This window comes from Cherax quadricarinatus, chromosome 69 (genome assembly GCF_038502225.1).
Source record: "Cherax quadricarinatus isolate ZL_2023a chromosome 69, ASM3850222v1, whole genome shotgun sequence".
In the NCBI taxonomy this organism is placed as follows: domain Eukaryota; kingdom Metazoa; phylum Arthropoda; class Malacostraca; order Decapoda; family Parastacidae; genus Cherax; species Cherax quadricarinatus.
In genome coordinates, this window is record NC_091360.1 from 4,550,222 (window position 1) to 4,572,938 (window position 22,717).

A 22,717-nucleotide genomic window follows, 5' to 3' on the forward strand; every position below is an offset into this window, starting at 1 on the left:
AGAGGGACAGCGTAATCTTGTAAATGTAAGTATGAGAGTGTATGTTAAAGCAATTTTTTTTTTCAAACAGGGTGCCGCGGCACACTGATGTGGCACTGATAGTGCCTAGGGGTGCCTCAAGATTACTAGTAATTCTGGCATAGCTTCTCCAAGCCCATCGAAACTCAATTTCAAAGTAAAAGAGGACTTAATCGAAACAGATAATGAGAGCAGTCAGAATTTAAAGCATAAGTAAGCACCTCTGAACGAATTCTGGACAGAGATTAAGAATGAATAACCACAAGTTGCGAAAAAAACTCTGGTAATTGTCTTAAAATTTTCCACAAATATTTCGAAAAAGTTATATATGACAAGTTAGTTTCTGTTTTCGTTTAGGTAAGACACATATGCAACAGTTAGACAACTTTATTCCGAAATAAAGTTGTCTAACTGTTGCATATGTGTCTTACCTAACAGCCTGTCGGTATTGTATACCATTTTGATGTTCATGTCTTCGTTTAATTTATTGTGATCTATAATGCTTATGTATTACACTATTAACATTGTATATTTTGTATTCCGTATGTGTGTTTTACGTGCATGTATGTTAGTATTATTATTAATAAGTTTAAGTACTCATGGAAAGGGGTTTGAATAGAAAATTGTTTATGGTTGCCATAAGAGGTAGGTGACTTGAAGGTCCCATCACTTATAAAACGTTGAAAGCCACTGTGTTAAGAGTATGAGCTGGGTAAATGTAAGTGTGAGGGTGTAAGTATACGTGTGAGGGTATAAGTGTAAATGTGTAAGTGTTAAGGTGTAAGTTTGAGGTTGTGATACTAAGAGGGGGAGGGGTTAGTGTAAGAGTTAAGTTGTAATTGTGTGAGAAGGAAAGTGCTGTTGTGTAATAGTGTGTGTATGAGTATTAGTGCTAATGTGTACGTGTCAAGGGTATAAGTGCAAGGGTAAGGATGTAAGTGTATGTGGGGTTGTAAGTGTAAATGTGAGAGGCAGGGGTAAGTATACCATATCTTCGCTGTGGGTGAGTGTGATTACCTATATTCGTATTGTTCCATCTCTAATTAAATCGTCAACCAAGTTCCTAGAAGTTGTGGCACACGACACCAGTTCTTGGTTGCCATGGCAGCTATCTGTCAGTTATCTACCAGCCTACTGCCAATACATGCTCTCTAATATTCGTTCTCTTTAGCTTTTCTCCGTAATTTAAAAGTCTAGTTAGTATTTTACTCTCTGTGTTTGGCAAGATATCTTTCTAGTCCATTTTATTGTATATTTTATTTATTTTAAATCTTGTTGTCATATCTTCTTGTTTCATTTGTAATTCGTGATTTATCTTTGCTTCCTGAACTGATATATATATATATATATATATATATATATATATATATATATATATATATATATATATATATATATATATATATATATATATATATATATATATATATATATGTAGGATGGGGTCCACCACTGGTGTAAACCCTGCGACCCATAGCCTCGGAGAAGTGGATAAAAAGGCTTCAAGGAAGAATTTTGGATTTCTTCCTGAAGCCGTTTGAATATTCCACTTCCCCTACCACCCCATCTTTTCATATTTTTTTTTTACCAATAGGAATATTTTATTACATAATATGGTACAGAAGATTTAAGAGATACATTGTTGATATAAAGGTGGCATATACGGTACATGTTGTTACGTGTGTATCACCTATTATGAGACGAAAATCTCATCCAGCTCCTCAAAGCTGGGGCGTGTGCCCAAAATACAGCAGGCATTACCCCTTTGAACAGCCGCACCGAGCCGCTGGAACAGAAAACTAGCTGCCCTGGGATCCCTAGTTACCCTGATGAGTCTTTTTCCCGGCTCCTTAAGGAATTTAGATGCATTCTTTCCCCATGAGCCAAGGGTCTCTGAGCCTATAGGAACAAACATATAATGATGGGCAAGTTCTCTATATTTTCTAGACTTTTGGGACTCCCTGAAGCTGGCAGCTGCCCCTCCTTCCTCCCTGGTGTATTTGACATAGGTATCAGCCAAGGTGGATGCACATGTGTAGTCCCACACCACCTGCTTCCCGTCTGTCCAATCTAGAAGGGTGATACCATCTGGACGCCTCTGGCTGCCATCAGATCTGCATAGCTGGGGTGGCTCCCTTACTGCTGGGCATCCGGCTGTTGTGAGGCTCCTCTTGATTATGTTATTAACCTCCTCATGTCTTGCAATCTTTTCCTCGGATTTACGGCACACAAGACCATGGTACCCAAATCGGTCTGCTGCTTCACTGCCACAAATACACCTGTGTTCGGCGAGAATAGGGGCGGCAAGTCGAAGGGCAACACCGATGCGGATGGTCTGTGGGTCGAGCCGTGTGCCAAGGCTGGAGTTGGGAACAGCCAATAGAAAAATCCCTGCATGAGGGGCTCTCACTGCCAGGAGGCTGGCTCTATCCTTCCCTGACACACTGTGTGTGTGTATATATATATATATATATATATATATATATATATATATATATATATATATATATATATATATATAATATATATATATATATATATGGTTTCTAGATCTCTTGAAGAAGTTAAGCTGTAGCTGCTCTGCCTTTTGAAACTTTAAAGGAAATAACTCTATTTTTTCTCGAATGCATTGAGGCAGATGGAACTGACTCACGACGTCGTAATGACACGATTACAAACAAACCATACCACGGGCGGGGTTAGAATTGCGATCAGAGAGTCTCAAAACTCCAGACCGTCGCGTTAGCCACTGGCTGTTGGCCAGTGTTAGTGTTCGTTGATAGGGGAGGTTAGATTAGTAACAAGTTACAGTAATGTTAGAATTACCGACAGTATTTTCGATGAAAGGATATATGTGCAACTAATGTTTCATTTTGTTGTGGTAACGGCTTGACAAAGTTCCTGGAGAACGAAATGTTGCCAAAGTAAAAAGCAACATTAGTTCCACATGTGTCCTTTTACACGAGAGTTTCACTTACAGTATGTACACCTTGCTACAACTTCCACGTGGAATTTTGTAAACTCCAACATTCACTGTCTGGCTGAGACTGCTATATATTGTGCTACCATCAGGTACGTTTTATTAGATTTGAAAAAAAAAAAAACTTATTTGTAGGCGAAATGTTGTCTTAAAGGTTGCAATTACTACGTGTAAGTCTTTATCAACTACAATTTGTCAGTATTCTCATACCATCTACCATTACACGATGTGTCCAGCTGAATCCTGCACTTGGAAAGTATTGTCCAGCTGGTATTGAATGATTGCAATGTCTTCTCTCTAGCAACATTGACGGGTAGTTTATTCCATTCTGATACAATCCTGTTTGCAATAAAAAAAAAAAAACTTTACATACGCTCGTGCTGCATCTTCTGCCTCGTACTTATATTCCATAGTTACAAGACTAATTAGGAACATCAAATAGTTTTTTATTTTTTTAGTGCTTCAAGGCAAGTCAGTATTTTAATTAAAAGGGTAGAATTAGATCTCGTATCTCCCTTTCATAAGAGAAAAAAGGCTGCTTTTCTTTAAGTGTCTTCACATGAGTTGCTTCTGAGCAATGGTGCGAGTTGAGTATCTCTTCTCTCTTTTTTCTTCAGTATATCTTCGTCGTTTATACAAATTGGAGACCAAAACTTGATAGCATATTCAAGATGTGGCCAAACAAAGCGTTATATAAAGTCAATATGGTGTCTGATATTTTGTGATCGTAACTTCCAGCTGTAAAACCTACAATTCTGTTTGCTTTGTTACTCACAGAAAGCATTGCTTGGTACTTTTGAAGACGTTGCTTATGATTACTCTGAGGTCTTTTATTGTTCTTGTTTCGGTTAGTTTGTTGCCAAACATTCTGTAATCATGTAGGAGACTGCATAACCGAAATACATTGTTATATACTAATATTCCACTTCTTCGACCACAGCTCCAGCCTGTTCAGATCACTCTGAATACCCAGTGTGCTTCGGATACTGCACTTTCCCCAAGTTTGGTGTCACCTGCAAATGTTGATATCTTAGATGTTAACCTTGCCTCAAGATCACTTATGTACATTACACTGTGAAGAGTATTAAACAAAGAAGCGATCCCTATGGAACTCCACTATTAACAGAGGTCACTCAGACACCTCTCTGTTGAGTACTTCTGTTTGTCTGTGAGCCAGTCACTACTCCAGGCAGGAAGTCTGTCTTCTATACCATGTGCTTATATTTTGACTGTTGATCTTTGATGGGAGACCTTATCGACTGCTCTCTAGAAATGCAGAATTAATATATTTGAGGTAACCTTCTCATCCCAGTTTTTGTTTATACTCGTATTAATTATAAAATCGAGTAAATTAGTCAGGTATTATCTATTATTGCCGAAACCATGTTGGTTTTCGATCAATAGACTATTATTTTCCTGGGAATTATCTTACCTCCAATAATAGACTTGATTTTTCCTGAAACTCACGTTTAAGCTGATGGGACGATAATCAAGGAAACATGTACCAGTTTCCACTCTACTGACACCTTATTTTCTTCCAGTGATATGGCAATTCTGAGTGACTGGGGTTATGTGATTCCCTGGATACTTCTCTCGACTCACGCATCGCATGAAAGACATCCACGCGCTGTTAGTAACATTAATCTTACATCTCCTTCAAAGATACGTGTAGTTTGCTTGGAGGTAATGTCCTACATCATTACCCGTGTTTCGTGGTGGCGTTAGTGAGCTTTGAGGCGGGGTTGAGAGCTCCAAGCAATGGAATAAAGTCAGTAGCACCGCGGCGGCCTCAGTGAGTGGGTTGGTGCGTCGCTTCTCCTCCTGTCGGAGATATACATCCACCAGGCAATATTTTCCCCTCTGTTCCCGCTAAGCTCACAAACCTGTGACAGTTTTCACGATGGAAGTTCTATTGGATAATTCAGTTATTGGTGCCTAGTGAGTTAATTTTTCCCTCGAGATACGAAGTATTATATTCAACGCTAGAGAAATATCGAATGGAAATACAGCCGTAATTACAACAAATCCATCGAAAATATATATTAACTAAAAAAAAAAAAAACGATGTTTACGTGGAAGCCAAAAATGACAATTTTCGTGGAACGTAAACAGGCGAATATAACTGTAAATGATTCCACGAAATAATTTTATATGCATTTGCAATATATAATATAAATAATCTATATATATATATATATAATGAGAATTCCTGTTCTTTGTCGTAGGAATTACTAATTAAAAAAAAAAACAGAGATAGGTCAATAAAATTCAGGAAACTGTTTTAACAAGAAAAATAAGAGGAGAGTAAAGGAAGGAGAGATGAGAAAACGGCAAAAGATTAGGGGAATATAGAATAAACCAGAGGAGATAAGGGAAGGACAATAGATATGTGGAGAATTAAAGTGGCAAGAGAACAGAGATAAAGGGCAACAGATTAAAGAATAATAGATAATACAAGCAAAAGGTTATAAGAAAATAGAATTAAGACATGATAAAAGGAATCAGAACAAGAGATGAGAAATGAAGAATAAGAAATAACAAAAAATAAGAGCTGTGGAATGATAGAAGATAAGAAAAAGAAGAAAATCCGTTAAGAAAATACGTATTAGAAATAAAAGATAAAGACTGGAAAGAACAAGAGACGAGAAAAAAAGACAAAACAAGAAACAGAATTACTACACATTAAAGAAAACGGAATAAACAGAAGAAAGAACAAGATATAAATAAGTCAAAATATATGAACAGATTAACGAAGAGAGTAATAGGGATAAATTGTAAGAATAAACACAATGAAGAAGAAAAAATCTGAACATTAATATGATAATGAATAAAAGTGAAAGAATATAAAGAAAAAAGTGTTTTTTCCTTAAGCGAAAAACAAAATTTAAAAGAAAAATGCAAAAAATAAAAACACGAATAAAAAATAAAAGAAAAGAAAAGAAGAGAAAGTAAGAAAATTTCGAAGAAGAAACTAAAGAATAAGTAGAAAGAAGGAGAAAAGAATAAATAGAATGAAATGCAGGAAAAAAGAAATGCAATAACCAAAAAAACAAACAAGGAACATACAATAAAGCAAATAAAGAGTGGAAAACAAGGAAACATTATGATAATCTAGATTATTACTCCATCACTACACTCCATCACTACACTCCATCACTACACTCCATCACTACACTCCATCTCTACACTCCATCACTACACTCCATCACTACACTCCATCACTACACTCCATCACTACACTCCATCACTACACTCCATCACTACACTCCATCACTACACTCTCCATCACTACACTCCATCACTACACTCCATCACTACACTCCATCACTACACTCTCCATCACTACACTCCATCACTACACTCCATCACTACACTCCATCACTACACTCCATCACTACACTCTCCATCACTACACTCCATCACTACACTCCATCACTACACACTCCATCACTACACACTCCATCACTACACTCTCCATCACTACACTACATCACTACACACTCCATCACTACACACTCCATCACTACACACTCCATCACTACACACTCCATCACTACACACTCCATCACTACACACTCCGTCACTACACACTCCGTCACTACACACTCCGTCACTACACTCTCCATCACTACACACTCCATCACTACACACTCCATCACTACACTCCATCACTACACACTCCATCACTACACACTCCGTCACTACACACTCCGTCACTACACACTCCGTCACTACACTCTCCATCACTACACACTCCATCACTACACACTCCGTCACTACACTCTCCATCACTACACACTCCATCACTACACACTCCGTCACCGCACACTCCGTCAATACACACTCCGTCACTACACACTCCGTCACCGCACACTCCGTCACTACACACTCCATCACTACACTCCGTCACTACACACTCCATCACTACACACTCCATCACTACACACTCCGTCACTACACACTCCGTCACCGCACACTCCGTCAATACACACTCCGTCAATACACACTCCGTCACTACACACTCCGTCACCGCACACTCCGTCACCGCACACTCCGTCAATACACACTCCGTCACTACACACTCCGTCACCGCACACTCCGTCACTACACACTCCATCACTACACTCCGTCACTACACACTCCGTCACTACACACTCCGTCACTACACACTCCGTCACCGCACACTCCGTCACTACACACTCCATCACTACACTCCGTCACTACACACTCCGTCACTACACACTCCGTCACTACAAACTCCGTCACTACACACTCCGTCACCGCACACTCCGTCACTACACACTCCATCACTACACTCCGTCACTACACACTCCATCACTACACACTCCGTCACTACACACTCCGTCACCGCACACTCCGTCACTACACACTCCGTCACTACACACTCCGTCACTACACACTCCGTCACCGCACACTCCGTCACTACACACTCCGTCACTACACACTCCGTCACTACACACTCCGTCACCGCACACTCCGTCAATACACACTCCGTCAATACACACTCCGTCACCGCACACTCCGTCACTACACACTCCATCACTACACTCCGTCACTACACACTCCGTCACTACACACTCCATCACTACACACTCCATCACTACACTCCATCACTACACACTCCATCACTACACTCCATCACTACACACTCCATCACTACACACTCCATCACTACACACTCCATCACTACACTCCGTCACTACACACTCCATCACTACACTCCATCACTACACACTCCATCACTACACTCCGTCACTACACACTCCATCACTACACTCCATCACTACACACTCCATCACTACACACTCCATCACTACACTCCATCACTACACACTCCATCACTACACTCCATCACTACACACTCCATCACTACACTCCGTCACTACACACTCCATCACTACACTCCATCACTACACACTCCATCACTACACTCCATCACTACACACTCCATCACTACACACTCCATCACTACACACTCCATCACTACACTCCGTCACTACACACTCCATCACTACACTCCATCACTACACACTCCGTCACTACACACTCCGTCACTACACACTCCGTCACTACACACTCCGTCACTACACACTCCGTCACTACACACTCCGTCACTACACACTCCGTCAATACACACTCCGTCAATACACACTCCGTCAATACACACTCCGTCAATACACACTCCGTCAATACACACTCCGTCAATACACACTCCGTCAATACACACTCCGTCAATACACACTCCGTCAATACACACTCCGTCAATACACACTCCGTCACTACACACTCCGTCAATACACACTCCGTCACTACACATTATCACTACACATTATCACTACACACCCCATCACTACACACTCCGTCAATACACACCCCATCACTACACATTATCACTACACATTATCACTACACACCCCATCACTACACACTCCATCACTACACACTCCACTACACACTCCATCACTACACACTCCATCACTACACACTCCATCACTACACACTCCATCACTACATACTCCATCACTACACATTATCACTACACACCCCATCACTACACACTCCATCACTACACACTCCATCACTACACACTCCATCACTACACACTCCATCACTGCACACTCCATCACTGCACACTCCTTCACTACACACTCCCTCACTACTTAACCAAAACACTCCACTAGCATTCATCAATGTATTACAGCAACACACATTAACACAGTACATCAACACATCAACACGGTACTCCAAGACACACCAGCACACTGCACCATCACGCATCAAGACACAACACCAACACACAACACACCATACCAACAGACGCAACACACTCCGTCAGGTAATTCCACCAGCACTGTCCACTAACACCCATCAACAGACTCCACCTCAACACTCTACTAGCACACATCAACAATGTCATCAATAGTCTCCATCTTGCTTCCTCTGCTGCTTCACGTTGGAATCTGCAAGATGCCGACCAGCCCTGGTAAGTGCTCGGTTCAGTGATCGCTTAGCTGGGCGTGAAATGTCTAACCCGCAAAACATTACGGTTCCACAGCTTGATTGAGCAGTAGGTAGTGAGTAAACAGTCTGTCCTAGTTGATGGCTACTTGATTAATTCATTTTTGCGTCCATGTAGGTGCCAAGATGCTGGCTCAGTGCTCTTGATCAGAGAATTTGAGATTCCTCTTCTCGTCCTTGTAGCAAACCTGATTACTTTCCCTTAACAACAAGGAGAACCAATGAGAAAATGAGGGAGTTTTTATTGAACAGTATTGCTGAGAATAGGAAACCGTTTGGGAGGGAGACTAATAAGCTGAGAGAGCATTGGGAGCCAATGGATTTGCCAGTTAAAATCGAAGACGGGGGGATATTAGATGGAAAGTTGGAGGTACTGGGAAGATGAAGGGAATGTAATGAAGAACTGTTAGATGATGAAGAAAGGGAAGTAGCGATATGATGCATTGGTCAAGGAGGTACAACATCTTGTATGAGAGAGGAAGAGGCAAATGTGTGGGGAATGTGTGTGAGCCTCTGGGTAGAATGAAAGAGGGTAATGCATTTGGGCATGTAACTTTGAAGTTGTTGGTGTATTTGTTCAATATATGAAGGAAAGAAGGGAAGGTACCTAAGGAGTGGTAAAGAGCATGCATAGGATAAGAGAAAGAGCGCAAGAATAATTGGTGAATACGTATGTTGAGTATACCGGAATAAGTGTCTGCTGGAATTAATTTTGAAAACGTTAGTGGTTTGTTCAGAAAGTAGGATTTGAAGAAAATAAGGAGGATTTAGGAAGGATATGTAGACCAAGTGTTTAAAGTGAAGCATATAGGTGAATAATATTTAAATATTGGTAATGAACTGTTCGTCTCATTTATGGAGAAAATGTGGAAATCAAGCAATGTGGCAGATATTGTAAGGAATAAGAAGGTTAGTAATAGGTGTAAAGAGTTTTTATGCGGATGGTGACTCAGGCTGGGATATGTGGGAGGGAGAGAGAGAGAGAGAGAGAGAGAGAGAGAGAGAGAGAGAGAGAGAGAGAGAGAGAGAGAGAGAGAGAGAGAGAAATTATTTTCACTAACAGTAAGCCTTAGACAAGGGTGTGATGTGGCCATGGTTGTTTAATAAGGTAGTGAATAAGGTTATGAGAAAGGTGTTGGGAAAAGGCTTGGGATTAAAAGAGAAAGCATTGGATAAAATGTTTTGCTTGTATTTGCCGATAACATGGTTCTTTTGAGAAATTTTGACGAGAAGCTGCAAAGGTTGGTAGAGGAATTTGGAAGAATTTGCAAAAAAAGAAATAAGTAATGAGCATAAAAGACAAGGTGATGAGTACACCGTTATTTAGAAAATTGAAGATTGAGGAGTATGGAAACAATGACAGCATTTAGAAATCTGGGCGTGGACATGTCGGCAGATTCATCTGTGAAAGACAAGGCGGGAAAAAGGTAAGTGAAGTGTTGAGGCATCTGTGGAGAAAAATACGTCAGTCTATAGGGGAAAAAATAAGAATGTCAGAGTACAACAATATTACCTCTTTTAAATAGATGAGAGGAATGCACTTTAAACGTTGGACCCCTCCAGGGAGGTCCCTTGACGCTGGTGAGGGGCTCTTGATCTAGGGAATTATATCTGCTCCAGTTCCCTGAATTAAGCCTGAATACCATCCATCCCCCCCCCCAGACGCTGTATAGTCCTACGGGTTAAGCGCTTCCCCATGATTATAACAATTTAAACCTTGGAGGATGCTGGTGGCAGAGTTGTCATGTTAGAAAGCAATGTCTGGTGTCAATATTAATGGGTGAAATAGGAGAGTTTAAAATTATTAGAAGACTATGTGGCGTTACTAAAGGTATAATTTAGAGGTAATGGGAGAGATTTTTGAGGTGGTTTGGGGATCTTGAGAAGGTGAAGAAGAAGAATATGACGAAGTGTTAGTAAATCCAGGTTAGAAGAAAGGAGAGGAAGGGGGTCGTCCCAGGAAGGGTTGGAGGGAGAATATGGACGAGGTATTAGGTGATAGGTGGACTTAAGTCCTAAAGCAGAGAAATAAAGTACCTACAGTCTGAGGGAAGGGGTGAGGATGTCTGTGTATTTCTGTCAACAGATACTGAATGAACAATGGGCAATAGTTCTTTATTGGATCATCTTACCCCTGTAGAAGACAACTGTAGTAAAAGAAAATATTATTATGACCGATAATATCATTATAGATGGAGATGTCAGCTATCGCATATAATTCCCCATGTAACGATGCCACACAATCACACGACTACACGATGATACAGTCACACGATTACACGACCACACGACAACTCGGGGGCACAATCACACGACGGCACGATGAGACAATCACACGAACCTGTCCCAGTGAATCATTGCTGGAGTCCGTGTCGAGTTCTTAGAAGTAAATTACCAAGTCACTCAATTGAGTTACTTGTGGCGAGGAGGAACTGGCGTTAACGGAGGCCTGTCTGTCTCCATGATTGACTTCCGTCCTCCCTGCTTGCCTGTTTGTCGGCCTGTCTGCGTGATTCCTGGCTGTTTTCCCTCCTCTGTTTGTTGGCCTGTCTTCTTGCTTGCCTATCTTTTTTTTTTTTGACTGTCTGTCAGAGAGCCAGTTTACTTTTCTGCAAGTCTGCCTAATTGCATGTCTGTCTTCATTACCGTCTGCCTACTTACTTGGCAGCCAACTCAGCAGCCTGCTAGCCTCTCTGCGTATCACCTTGTTAACTCCTCTGCTTGGCCCATGGTGATGAGAAACGGTTATTATATTAAGTGAGAAATATTTGCCAGCCTCCCTGACTGAGTTAGCTAACAAAAATCGGTCACAACGCCAGCTCGCAAGAACGTACCATTAGTCAAACGCTGTTTTTATGAAAAAAATTTTAACTCTAAATTTCCACAAGGTATATGTTAAAAATAGCGAAAATATTCAGCCTTTCGTAATTTCGTTCATCGCACTGTAAAGTGCTCACACACTGTATATATATATATATATATATATATATATATATATATATATATATATATATATATATATATATATATATATATATATATATATATATATAATGTTACGGAGTACTGTAAAAAATATTTATATAAATAACGCTCCATATATGTCATTTTCCGTGTAGTATACTGAAAGCGGACGTGGATTATTCCCTGAAAGCGAACACGTTTTATTCCTGCCAGTCAGGAAATGGCCAGGACAGAAGCAAATGAGAGGTGTGTTTAGTCCAGTACGAGTCGGGTGGTGACGGGAGTAAAGCAATCATACTTGGGCGGTAGTTTGAGTAGGTAATTTTGGTATTTTTATTTTTAGTGTATACCAAAGGTGTTTGTGTTTAAGTGCTCTCATGTTTATTTGTAAAGCCTTAGTATGCAACGGCCAGTGTTTTGGAGAGTATTTAACATTTCCACTGTAGGCTATGTAGCCTGTAGAAAGGAGGGGTGTCATGGAGCCTCCCTGTTCATAAATGTTCATTTATTTTAATTCATTAGCAGCAGTGTGCTAGTGAGTTAATGTGAACTATAGTGTGGCTTTTTTTTTGTAGTAGTTATAAGCTGTATGTAAGTTACTATTATTATATATATTTTTGTATAGGTGAGTTTGTCCTTCCATATACTATATTAATTATTTGCACTCGTGCTTCATTATTTAATATGAGTGCATGCTGGCCCAAGGTTTGCTGTCTTTTTCAGAGTAATTTTATAACCCATAAACATTATATATATATATATATATATATATATATATATATATATATATATATATATATATATATATATATATTAGTATGTAGTGTGTGTACTCGAATGACTTACGGAACTGGACGGGAATCAAACCTAATCTGAGGTTTCATGTTGGCTAATCTTGACCTTTACCACAAAGGCCATGTTGCCTAGAATAGAGACGAAAGAAACTACCATATACAGGCATTCTTTGCCAGCACCATAGTCTGCATCTTCAGATGCACTTTTTTTTTTTTTTTTTTTTTTTCTTTTTTTGGCAATAGTCGTTTTACTTACTCTTAACGACTTATACGAAATGCTGTGTACACTATGGGCCTTCAGTTTAGTGTGCCCATATTGCTGGATGAATTGCAATTATTGATAATTATTATTGCTATTATTATTATTATTATTATTATTATTATTATTATTATTATTATGTCAAGGTTAACTTTAACAGTCCACTCAGACTTCTCTCTCCTTTCGGTTTTTTCATCGTGTTGCAGAATTCACTTCGTCAAACAGGATTTCCCGTTCCTCGGTTCACGATGGTTTTTATTATAAAGTCTGTCTTCTCAGGCGGTTTACAAAGTTACCGTTATTTTCTCCATTAACTGGCAGCGTGTATGTTTATGTAATTTGCTATTTATAATTACAGGAGTATGGCTTATACTGGTGTTTCGTCTTCTGTGGTATATTTATCATTAAGCTTTTAAAATTCTTTAATGTTTCAATGCTTTTTTCTCATTTCTGCATCACTGCTTTATTTTTTAGTGGCCGTGAGAGCCTCTCATGCCGGGGATTTCCTATTGACCATTCCAGTTCCTTTCTAGGCATACGTCTTGATCATACGAACTGTTGTTGCACTTTCGTTTCTGCCACTGTCCTCTCCGAATGCAGGTGTTTCTGCGGCAGTACATCAGCAGACTGAGTTGGGTACCATGGTTTTGTTTGTAGGTCTGATGGAAAGATTACAAGGAATGAAGAGGTTAACAACTGCATCAGGAAAACCTGAGCAACAGCTGGAGGCCGAGCAATACTGCTACTACCTCAACTATGCAGACCCGATGGCAAAATGTCTCCTACACAACCAACAAATAATGCAACTTTTTAATGCAAGTCTCACCATCCTTAAACGTTTGAATCCAATCAGAAGAAAACATTCTCCAGTTATTGTTTGGACTCCACCGATGCCAAGTTTTGTTACGAAATTTGCCAGTTTGCATCTACAAACCTAAATGTAACGAGCATTATCCTGTCCATGTCCACAATATGTACCAGCCATTAAAGATTAACACTGTTGAGAGCATTTATGCTCAAGTTATTTAACAGAATATTCGGCATAGTTTTAAAAATAAAAATGTCAGATGAATGTCTACCAACTTCAATAACAACTCCAGTTTTAAAAGAAAGCTAATCAGTAGAGGCTTCCTCAAGTTATATCTAACTCAAATCCAGAAATGGTCAGTATAAAAGTGACCAGAGGGCATATGCACGCGCCATTAGTTACACGAATCTGCCGCTAGTTACAGTACACTAGAGTTGAAAATTTGCAGCCATTCTCAGGTTATAGAGGAAAATGTTGAAGGAAAAAATTTCAGGCTCCTAGTGGGTGCTCTCAGGCACCGACTGAAAGATATCCTACAGTGGGGTGCTCTCAGGCACCGACTGAAAGATATCCTAAAGTGGGTGCTCTCAGGCACCGACTGAAAGATATCCTACAGTGGGTGCTCTCAGGCACCGACTGAAAGATATCCTACAGTGGGGTGCTCTCAGGCACCGACTGAAAGATATCCTACAGTGGGTGCTCTCAGGCACCGACTGAAAGATATCCTACAGTGGGGTGCTCTCAGGCACCGACTGAAAGATATCCTACAGTGGGTGCTCTCTAGTCATCCTATGTTTACGCAGCTGGAAATGTTATCATCCAATGTGAGTCTGAGGCAGATCCTGCCGGGTGTTGCATGATGCATCTCAGACAGTGGTCATTTCCTGTCTTGTATAAGCAATGCTGAGAGTGCACTTATCTATGAAGGCCCTTCAGCCAGACATTCAACAACAAGGGAATAAACGCCCTTCCCTGTAGAACAGTGAAGTTAAATATTCTTTGCTTTCTCTTACCTTCTTTATCTCTGTCTTTGTCTGTCTGTCTCTCTCTGTTTCTATTTTTTTTACACAGGGTTTGACAAGGTTAGGTTAAGGATCCCTATCTTTATTACTCTCTCTCTCTTTCTCTATCTCTCTCTCTCTCTCTGTCAGTTTCTTCACAGAGAACCTTGTGAGGAAACATATGCGATCATTACTTGAAAGTCTAGCGTAAAAACTTAAAAGAATTTAGTTTCAAGACGAATTTCCGGATAATCTAACTTCCAGATGAGTTCCTTAATAAAGTAATTAATTCACATATTTCTGGTTTCTTTCACGTTCAATATTTAATTAAAGATGTGTTAATTTGCCAGTTTTATACACGTCAAAAATGTAAGACATTGATAAAAAAAAAAAAAATAGAACGAATGATGTGACGTCATGGGACCTAAATGGCTGGTTTGGAAGGTTTGAAGCTTTTCAACTACATAAAAGTCAATAAGACTGCATGTTACTGTACAAAGACACTGTAATCGTCAATATAGTAAATATAGGGGATAATTGTAAACTGAATATAATATATATATATATATATATATATATATATATATATATATATATATATATATATATATATATATATATAATTGTTTTACATGATGGTAGGGTTGCTGGCGTTTTTTTTAGTCTCGTAAACAAACTACTTCTACTTACACTTAGGACACACTACACATGCATGTATATACATACTTATCTATGTTCTCTTCTGTTTTCACACTAGTTCATGTTCTTTATTTCCTTTTATCTCCAAGCGGAAGTGGAGCAGAATTCTTCCTCCGTAAGCCATACGTGGCGTAAGAGGCGGCTAAAGTGCTGGAAACAAGGGGCTAGTAACCCCTTCTGTATAAATTACTAAATTTTTTAGGCCACCTTGTTTCGGTGGGATACAGCCGGCTTGTTGAAACACACACACACACACACTATATAATATATATATATATATATATATATATATATATATATATATATATATATATATATATATATAATATATATATATATATATATATATATATATATATATATATATATATATATATATATATATATATATATATATATGCAAAACAATCGCAAGACAAGCCATGGGGGGTGGAAATCTTTAGATCAAGTACTTTCACACTTCTCAGTGCGTCATCAGGAGCTGTGCAATGTTGGAAAGACAACAGGAGAAGTAGGGTAAGCTTTCAGAGAGTGGCAGTGGGGTGGCACCGGTCAGTCTCAAACTGTCTGGGAAAAGCAAGCGGGATGCCAACCTACACACCGGTCCCCTCTCCACACCCCACGCCTAAATAGGAAAAATTCACTAAAGCATATTAACTGGCACTGCGAGAATTTACTGAATGTTCTGGATGGTTCTGCGACACCGGTTGACAAATGACGGATATTTTACCCTCTATTTCATTAGTTAGAAGGTTGTAAATGAAGGTATGTAATGATCCACTACTTTAACTTTTTACGTCACATGACCTGTTCCCAGCGTTTAGAAGCTTGGGGTTGGCTATTAACTGTCTTCCAGCATTTTCCACATGCTATTTGCAAACTGTGAGTCCTATCCCCACCCGAGCCCATATGGGGTAGGGTGTGGGGGGGACAGGTGTGTGGGTTGGCATCCCACTTTCCTTTCCCAGACACTCTGAGACTGGCCGGTGCCGCCACACTACCACTCTGAAAACTTACTTCTATTGTTGCCTTTACAACATTGCACAGCTCCTGATGACGCACTGAGAAGTGTGAAAGTACTTGAGCTAAAAATTTCCACCCCCCCCGTGGCGTGTCTTGTCTATATTACATTATATATATATATATATATATATATATATATATATATATATATATATATATATATATATATATATAAACTATGAACATTCAACTAAAGACCTTATGGTTTATAACTGTTCCTTATTCCAAGTACTTTCAGTAAAGGTCTTAATGCAAACTGCAATTGTAACTAACTTGAGAATGAAAGGCTTTTGTTCTCTGCAGCGCTTGCCATGTACTTAGATATAAGCCTGGGCTAATAGAGCTCCTGCCTCGTAACAGAGCTCCTTTATGAAGCAACCAGGCCAACACACGTGAATATTATTTAACGAAATGTTAGCACCAACAGGTGTGTGCTGTGACACCTTTGGTCATTCCTTGCTGATGCTGCTACCTACCACCCGTCAAGGTTGTGCTTTGATGCTGGTAAAGGCTTCCTGTTTCAAGGATCTGGAGCTAGCCTCCTTTCCTGGATCAAGCGTGATGGATGAATTTAAAGCGAAGTTAGTGCCTTCAATCGGCCACTAACAGTAAGTAGTAGGAGTGACAAAGAAGTAGAACGAGGAACAGAAAAGACAGGATGAAAAAAATAGCCTTCTTACAGCTGATTCATGTTAAATATTTTTAATAAAAAAAAAACATATATAGGAAATTTTATGCTCAATAGACGAACGAGAGAAAAAAAAATGTGCTTTTAATGTATATTTCGACGGTTCAGAAAGGTGTGTTGAGGAAGCCCTGCTACATAGAATTATGTAATATGAAACAAGCACTGGATGACTGTCCGATGGTTCCATCCAATCCCTTTACCTGAGGAGTTTCGAGTCGAGTTATAACGGAAATTGCTAGTCAATACCATAAACTTTTATGTAAATCCCTGCTTAAATCTATATTCACCTTCCAATTTTCAATTTACAAAGAGAGATGAAAAGAGTATTAAATAAATTCAAATGAAATAATTTACCACAGCCATTTATGTTATTAGCAATTTACACAGGATTTACGAGAATTATATTTACTCAAAGGTGTCACACAAATGCTTCACATATCTGCGTGTCGAGTTTCTAAATTATTTCTAACACTAAATATTTAATTTCTCTGAACAATATTGACCACACTGCTGCATCTTGCTCGGAGAGAGACGTAGGAGCCAGTCTCCTAACACCTGCTACTTCTACTCAGGGGCGGATCTATTGTGAAGTTAATGAAGCTTAGGCTTGAGGGCCCCTAATCCCGAAGGGGCTCCAGAAACGACTTTAGTTCATATTGCTTAAACTTTCTGGGTCTGCTGTATACGAAGGGGTTGCGAAGGGGTACTCATAACAGTTACAAGCTTCAGGGCTCCAAAAATATAGGTCCGCCGCTGTCTTTACTACACACAAATCCAGATGGTTAGGTTAGGTAAGGTTCGTGAGGAAACAGGAAAACTGTTTCCAGACGCGGATCTTATTCAGATATTGACCAGCCGTTGGAGCTTTTGATTATCTGACTGATGCCTTCCGCTGGCTTGCTGGCTTACTGGTTCACCTCTTTAAAAATTAGTCATAGTTATAACTAATAATTCAAAGATTCTCAGAAGTTATCCACCTGTTGTGGGTTTCGTCCTTCGTAAGGACCTAAACCAGGACCCCCAATGGAAGTAAGCCACGCTGTTTGAGCTTTCCCGGGTTATCCTGGCATGTTAACCCACCTGGGTTAGAAATTCGAATGAAATGTTTTTTCCTTCCTCGTCTTGAAGCAACTGAAATATTTCTCTTAAAGTGAGAGTAGAAAGGACTAAATTATACTTGAATACAAAACGTTTAAAATATTCACTGTACTTTACAGTAATAATAATAATGAAAATGATTATAATAATCATAAGAATACAAATAATGATAAAAATATTAAAATGATTATAATAATAATGGTAATAGAAATATTAATGATTATAATGACTTCAATAATAAAAATAATAATGCTTATAATAATTAAATTAATAATGCTTATAATTAAATTAATAATGATTATAACTGTCACAAATGGAAAACGAGAGATTGACATCATATCTTGCTCCCTGACTTCTATATCGCCCAGGTGGATGGCCTACCATACTGCACAAATATACATGCATCACCTGCGGCTTCTCGACCTTACGGCATCGATATTTTTATTGCTGGCTATAAGGGTGAATGATACGTGCATTGCCTGCCGCTTCTCGGCCTTAGGGAAGGCAATTTTTTTATTAGCGACTCGGGAGACCACTTCGTCCACAACGTGACATTATAAACTGTTTTATGGGGGTGACGGAAGACGACATTGTAGGATTGTGATTGTTGAAACTACGTAGGAGTGTTTCGCTGTAGGTGGGAGTGCTCTGGGGTACGTGGGAGTGTTCTGGTGCACGTGGGAGTGCTCTGGGGTACGTGGGAGTGCTCTAGTGTACGTGGAAGAGCTCTAGTGTACGTGGGAGTGCTCTAGTGTACGTGGGAGTGCTCTAGTGTATGTGGGAGTGCTCTAGTGTACGTGGGAGAGCTCTAGTGTACGTGAGAGAGCTCTAGTGTACGTGGGAGTGCTCTAATGCATGTAGGAGTGCTCTAGTGTACGTGGGAGAGCTCTAGTGTACGCGGGAGTGCTCTAGTGTACGTGGGAGTGCTCTAGTGTACGTGGGAGTGCTCTAGTGTACGTGGGAGTGCTCTGGTGTACGTCGGAGAGCTCTGGTGTACGTAGGAGAGCTCTAGTGTACGTGGGAGAGCTCTAGTGTACGTGGGAGAGCTCTAGTGTACGTGAGAGAGCTCTAGTGTACGTGGGAGAGCTCTGCTGTACGGAATAAAAACTAAGAAATAAAGTTAAATACTTTTTAAAAATAACTTAACTGTTAATTCTGGTTAATTGGTTAATGGGGTTTAAAGCCTTTCGACTACACGATACACGAGGGTTATTAAAAGGCTGCACGATAACCTTTGCATCACCAGGAAAGAATAAATTCATCAGTGAAATTGGTATTAAAGTCTCAGCATATATACGCTGTGAGAAATATATCTTCCAGTATATATTTCTCTTAACACAGCTGTGACAGAAATAAATTCTAAGAAATAATTTTTCACTAACAATATTTGATTAAAAATGTTAATATTTTATATAAAATTAAAAAGAAAAATATATTTGGCTGTATTTGTGCTCATTTTGAGATTTTCGAGCTGTATTTTAATAAATTTTGAGTTTTCCATGAAATTTAAAAGTTTTTTTTTTTTTGGTTTGCTAACTTTACTGGCAATGGAATAGTGATATGTAATAATGGTGAAGAGGAAGATTTAATACTGACGTGAATATTCTCAAGAGAGCACAAGTTCACAGATATAAGATACACTAAGACAGGCATTCACTGACTCACACTGACAGTCATTCACTGACTCACACTGACATTCACTGACACACTGACAGTTATTCACTGACTCACACTGACAGTCATTCACTGACTCACACTGATTGGGTGGTCACTGTCTAACGCTGACTGTCAGTCATTCTTAGAGTTCACGTCACCTTTGGACTGGGGGTAACTGGGTGACATCAGATCAATGGGATGTGATTTTACACTCATTACTTCACTTCCATATCAAAATAAGTCTCTGACATTTACGTCAGTATACATACATACATGTCACACACACACACACACACACACACACACACACACACACACACACACACACATTATATATATATATATATATATATATATATATATATATATATATATATATATATATAAATATATATATATACATATATATATATACATATATATATGTTATTTCTTAATGGTTGGTTAGTTAATTGACATTTAACCTATCGACTAGTCAAACGATCACAGTCTAAATGTCACCTGTGCATCAACAGTCAAGTAAAAAATAATCTCTGTGTTAGGGATTTAAGCAAATTTTCAGTGTATATAACACGTGTGTATCTTAATGGTTAGACAGAGTATCGAGCCTCCATTCCTCGCGCGGTTTAAAAAAATTTCCATATATTCAACTGAACGGCTTTGGCATTTTACGGCTAATTAATTTTACGGCCATGACAGTAGTTAAGAGGCGCGTGATTATTATAATCAAGGGGGAAGCGCTAAACCTGGAGAATTATACAGCGCCTGGGGGAAATGTGGAAGGCATTCAGGCTTAATTCGGGGAACTGGAGCACAGATCCAATTCCCTAGATCAAGAGCCCCTCACCAACATCAAGGAACCTTCCTTGAGGGGAAGAGGCGCGTGAGTTTCCCTGTCTCCTAACATGTTTATTTTTCCACTATAATCTACTAGCGCATTTTCTTTGCTTTCGTAAGGCAAAGTCCAGGATCTTTCCTTAATTCATGGAATAATGTAAAAAACTTTTGAGGATAAATGTGTTGTTGAGGTCCGACCTTTGCAACACAACGGCTCGTTGATGCATCAAGAGCCGTGTCGGGACTCAGTAGTGACGAACATTATAGCAATAACTATGGTATCTTAAAAATCCAGCAAAATATCCAATTAATACTCTTCATTGGTCGAAAATTTCTTTGATTCCCAATGACTAGACATTCCAGACACATTTCAAACATTCCATTCTCGAACATTTCCTATTCTACTATACATATTCCCGAGAACAAGGTTAGTTTGTTGATAGTGTATATGTACTCGCCTATTTGTTTTCACCTATTTGTGGTTGCAGGGGTCGAGACATAGCTTCTGGTCCCGCCTCTTCACTGATCGCTACTAGGTTATCTCTCTCCCTGAGCTTTATCATACCTCGTCTTAAAACTATGTTTGCTTCCTGCCTCCACTACGTCACTTGTCTGACTATTCCACTTCCTGACAACTGTATAACTGTGTGTGTGCACTCATCACCTAATTATACTCACATAATTGTGGCTGCAGGGGGTAGATTATTATAATCAAGGGGAAGCGCTAAACTCGGAGGATTATACAGCGCCTGGGGGGGGGATGTGGAAGGCATTCAGGCTTAATTCGGGGAACTGGAGCACAGATCCCATTCCCTAAATCAAGAGCCCCTCACCTGCAGGGGGTAGAGTGATATCTCCTGGCCCAATTGGACCTAGTAGCTGGTTGCTACTAGATCCACTCTACCTTCTCAAAGAGCTGTGTGTGTGTGTGTACTTACCCATTTGTGATTACAGGGGCCAAGTCACAGCTCCTGGCCCCACCTCTTCGCTTCGTGTGTGTTCCATCTCCTCTCCCCAGCCACCAGTTGCTTATATATTATACTAACGTATAATAATCTCGAGTCCACAAAACCACAAGAGATGCGGAGGTGCCCAATAATTTACTAACGTATAAAAAAAAATTTTTTTAAATGAAGGAGCCAAACATTTTGAAAAATTGAAAAATCTATATAATTTAGTTTTTAAATACAAAGATTTTTTTTTATGACGGAATCATATCTTAAAATATTATAAATAAATCTGAACATTTACTTATTGTAAAAATAAAAATTAACACTGAGGAAGGTACAAATTTTTAGAGCAAGTAGTGCATAATATTAGAAAATAGAAAACGGGTTGGGTTCATTTTATATAAATGAATGTTGTTGATGAGCTCACAGCCAAACATTATAGAGAAGTTGCGGCTGCACACCCCAATACATTATTGAAGATTGTCGACCATAATGGCTAGCAGGAAGTGGAGGTAATACACGGTGGAACTTAGGGAGGGTGATGGTAGTGGTGGTGATGGTAGTGGTGGTGGTGGTAGTGGTGGTAGTAGTGGTGGTGGTAGTAGTGGTGGTGGTGATAGTGGTTGGGGTGGTAGTGGGAGTGGTGGTAGTGGTGGTGGTGGTAGTGTAGTTGTGGTGATAGTGGTTGGGGTGGTAGTGGGAGTGGTGGTAGTGATGGTGGTAATAGTGGGAGCGGTGGTAGTGGGAGTGGAGGTAGTAGTGGTGGTAATTGTGGTGGTAGTTGTGGTGGTAGTAGTGGTTGTGGTAGTTGTGTTGGTAGTGGTGGTAGTTGTGGTGGTGGTAGTGGTGGTGGTAGTGGTGGTATTTGTGGAAGTAGTGGTAGTTGTGGTGGTGGTGGTAGTA

The 22,717-nt window shown here is 39.6% G+C and overlaps 1 protein-coding gene across 2 annotated transcripts in view; it reads left to right on the forward strand.

Moving 5' to 3' along the window:
- The first annotated feature begins 8,215 nt into the window (after nucleotides 1–8,215).
- The window catches only part of LOC128701902 (kin of IRRE-like protein 1), a 139,257-nt gene continuing 124,755 nt past the window's right edge, over nucleotides 8,216–22,717 (forward strand). For both annotated transcript variants that reach the window (XM_070099824.1, XM_070099825.1), the window contains exon 1: nucleotides 8,216–9,002. In XM_070099824.1, the coding sequence (XP_069955925.1) occupies nucleotides 8,930–9,002 (73 nt within the window). In that variant the 5' untranslated portion in view covers nucleotides 8,216–8,929. The remainder of the gene's footprint in view (nucleotides 9,003–22,717) is intronic.